This window comes from Sinocyclocheilus rhinocerous, unplaced genomic scaffold, assembly GCF_001515625.1.
Source record: "Sinocyclocheilus rhinocerous isolate Xijiao unplaced genomic scaffold, SAMN03320098_v1.1 scaffold15, whole genome shotgun sequence".
NCBI classification, from domain to species: domain Eukaryota; kingdom Metazoa; phylum Chordata; class Actinopteri; order Cypriniformes; family Cyprinidae; genus Sinocyclocheilus; species Sinocyclocheilus rhinocerous.
In genome coordinates this window covers 476,025-479,040 of record NW_015631053.1, presented here as the reverse complement: position 1 = coordinate 479,040, position 3,016 = coordinate 476,025, and the positions used below count along the sequence as shown (strand labels likewise).

Here is a 3,016-nt window from a genome sequence, read left to right as displayed (position 1 = left end):
AAAAAAAAAAAAAAAAAAAAAAAAAAAAGAGATTTTATTTTTTTGCCATATCGCCCAGCCCTACATGTAACCCTTGTTTTTTTTTTATATATATGGCAGTATGAGGGACTAATTCTGCATTTTGCACCATTTTAATGGTGACCTAAAGCACTTATCAGCATGTGTGCTAATTACAAAGCCACGGCTCTGACATGCATTTCAGAAATCACATCAGGGAGCATGTACGCATTCACGGCTCATAAACACACTCACATGGTTCCGTTGGTGTAAACGCTGTTGTTTTCCTCCTGAACGTACTGCACCTGTGCTTGATACACATGCTGGACCTGTTGAACAGTCTGCGCCTGAAACACACGACACAATTACACCGAGAGTGACTCACGCCTCCATAAAGACGGGAGAATATATAAATAAGCGGCTTCAGTAGCAGCTTTGCAAGATGATAGTAAAGCAAACAGCAGTGTATTACATTTACTATGCTTTCATCAAGATCCAAACAGAAAAACTCTAATGGACCTTTTTCACATTTCCATGGCTCTCAGAAGCTGAAGTCGTCATAGCTAGATAAAGTTCTATAACAGTAAATGTACTACAACAAATATAGTTTTTACATTCCCATTTGCCCTAATAGACCTTTTTCACATTTCCATGGCTCTCAGAAGCTGAAGTCGTCATAGCTAGAAAAAGTTCTATAACAGTAAATGTACTACAACAAATATAGTTTTTACATTCCCATTTGCCCTAATAGCAAAAAAAAAAAAAAAAACTTTCCAAATGAAGAAAAAAAAGAGAAAGATTTGTGGAAAGATTGATCAAATTTGCCATCGATCTGTCAGCTTTTGTATTAGAAACACTCATACAATTTAATGCCAAAGTCAAAACACAAACTATAGTGTTATAAATGCACATTAAATATTTTAAAGATGAAAACATAAAAGACTGTAAAACCAGATGTTATTAACTGTGGAAACAAAAAACTAAACTTTTTTTTTTTTACAATTCAGCCAAAATTTTTCTGGCCCTTTTTTTAAGTTAAAATACAAATAAAAACATGGCTCATTTGTTTGTGAACTGGTTAACTCTTCTCTCATATGTTTGTTGCGTTTTCTAGCAAATATAATAGAGATATATAGGAAGCTCCATCTACCACAGCATCACCTCAAAGGAATAGTTCACCCAAAAATGACAATTTGCTGAAAATTGTCCACAATATTATGGATGCAGGACTCTTATTTTAGCCGGAAGGAACAGTGATGGATGGATTTGTTTCAGCTTTTGTCTTCTCCAGATGTTAACTGATGGACTGGAGTGCTGTGGATTACTTGTGGATTATTGTGATGTTTTTATCAGCTGTTTGGACTCTCATTCTGACGGCACCCATTCACTGCAGAGCATCCATTGCTGAGACACTGATGCAATGCTACATTTCTACAAATCTGATGAAGAAACAAACTCATCCTAATCTTGGAAGGCCTGAGGGTGAGCACATTTTCAGCCGATTTTCATTTTTGGCTGAACTATAATAGCTTTTAGACTCATCTGGGCTGCCTCACCTGTTGCTGGACTGGCACCTGAGACGCCACCTGCTGGGCACTGACCGCAGACGGCACAGGCACGCTGGTCTGGAGCGGCACGTTGGATGTGGAGTCAGCGCCTGCCTCTGGGGTCTGCATGGCGCCTTGGAGACACCAAAATCACCATCATTCACAAATGCATCACCTAACTTTAACACTTAGTGCTAGAGGTTTGAGCACTAGTAATATATTTCCTTCCAAATTTATGAATTAAACTTATGCGCAAAATTGGAATATCGGATAAAACATCTGAGAATAAAGCACCGTTTCCATCCAGTGAGTTGAAGAGAACAAAATCGTCACTTCCTGATTAACTCTTTCCCCACCAAACAGAATTTTCCATTAAGAGACGATGCTTTCCTGCCAAACACAGAATTTTCAGTGTTTCCACTGTTAAAAGCTAGGGGGCGCTATTACGCATCTCCTGAATGAGTCTAGAAAGTGCCGATCAAAAACACAGACCAGGAAGACGCAGAAACCAGCGCTCTCATATGTAAGCATATGCATATGAAAAACAATGCGATCATCAACACTAACCGCGTATAAATGAAACCTGTCTAACGCTAGCGAGTGAAATGTGGATCCAGAAAGTGTTAAAGGTCTGTGAAGCTTTGGGAGCGCAGATGGAAGCCATCTACTGCAGCTTTGCTTTGATAATATTACTGAATATGATCCAGATGTAGTGTTTGATAAAAATTCGATTTTCTCAGCTTTTTGCTCAAAATGTTGCTTTTTTTTATGAAACCTACCTACATTCAAGTGTTGATAAAAAAAACAATGCTTGAAGCTAGAATAAAACTTTTTTTGTTGTTGTTTGAAAGTAGAGGGTCTGATCTTTATTTTGATGTATTGCAAGTTCAGATATTCATACAACAAAATATTCTGGGGCCATGAAAATTTTGTGAAAATCAGCCAAAACGCTGGCGGTGGCTGGCAACTTTTTTCAAAAACGCTGGCGGGGAAAGAGTTAACTTTAAGTTGCTGCAGCAGGAGAAGGCACTGTATTTAATAATTTGTGTATACAATAAATCACGAGCTTCAGAGCCTGCAGACGAAACGCGGTCATGCTATCTTATTTTCGGAGCCTGTTGTTTGGGAACGCAGTTCTGGGAGTTAATTATAACGAAGCACTTTGACGAGACTTTGCTCAAGCATTTTAGAATGACAAAACTCGGATTTCAGATGCTGTGCAATGAGATCGGTCCGTTGGTCGGTCCAGTTTTCTGCTGTCCCATCACAAAGTCACATGTCTTTTTTTGATGCGCATAAAGGAATTTATTCTGTAAAAGTGTTTACGTTGTAGTTTATGCACATGTTTTCTTACCGGATAAGAAATTTATCCTACTTAGTTGAGCGCATAAGTTTTTTATGCGCATTGTTAGAATCTATGCACATCTATGCGTTTCCATCCAGCTTTTTTTTTATGCGATATCCCAAAAGGT

At 38.3% G+C, this 3,016-nt stretch overlaps 1 protein-coding gene across 1 annotated transcript in view; it reads right to left on the bottom strand.

Moving 5' to 3' along the window:
• rfx3 (regulatory factor X, 3 (influences HLA class II expression)) overlaps window positions 1-3,016 on the bottom strand; it is a 39,572-nt gene that overhangs the window by 29,966 nt on the left and 6,590 nt on the right. Inside the window, 2 exon segments of the mRNA XM_016554071.1 lie at window positions 253-344; window positions 1,554-1,678. Of these exon segments, the coding sequence (XP_016409557.1) occupies window positions 253-344; window positions 1,554-1,673 (212 nt within the window). The 5' untranslated portion in view covers window positions 1,674-1,678.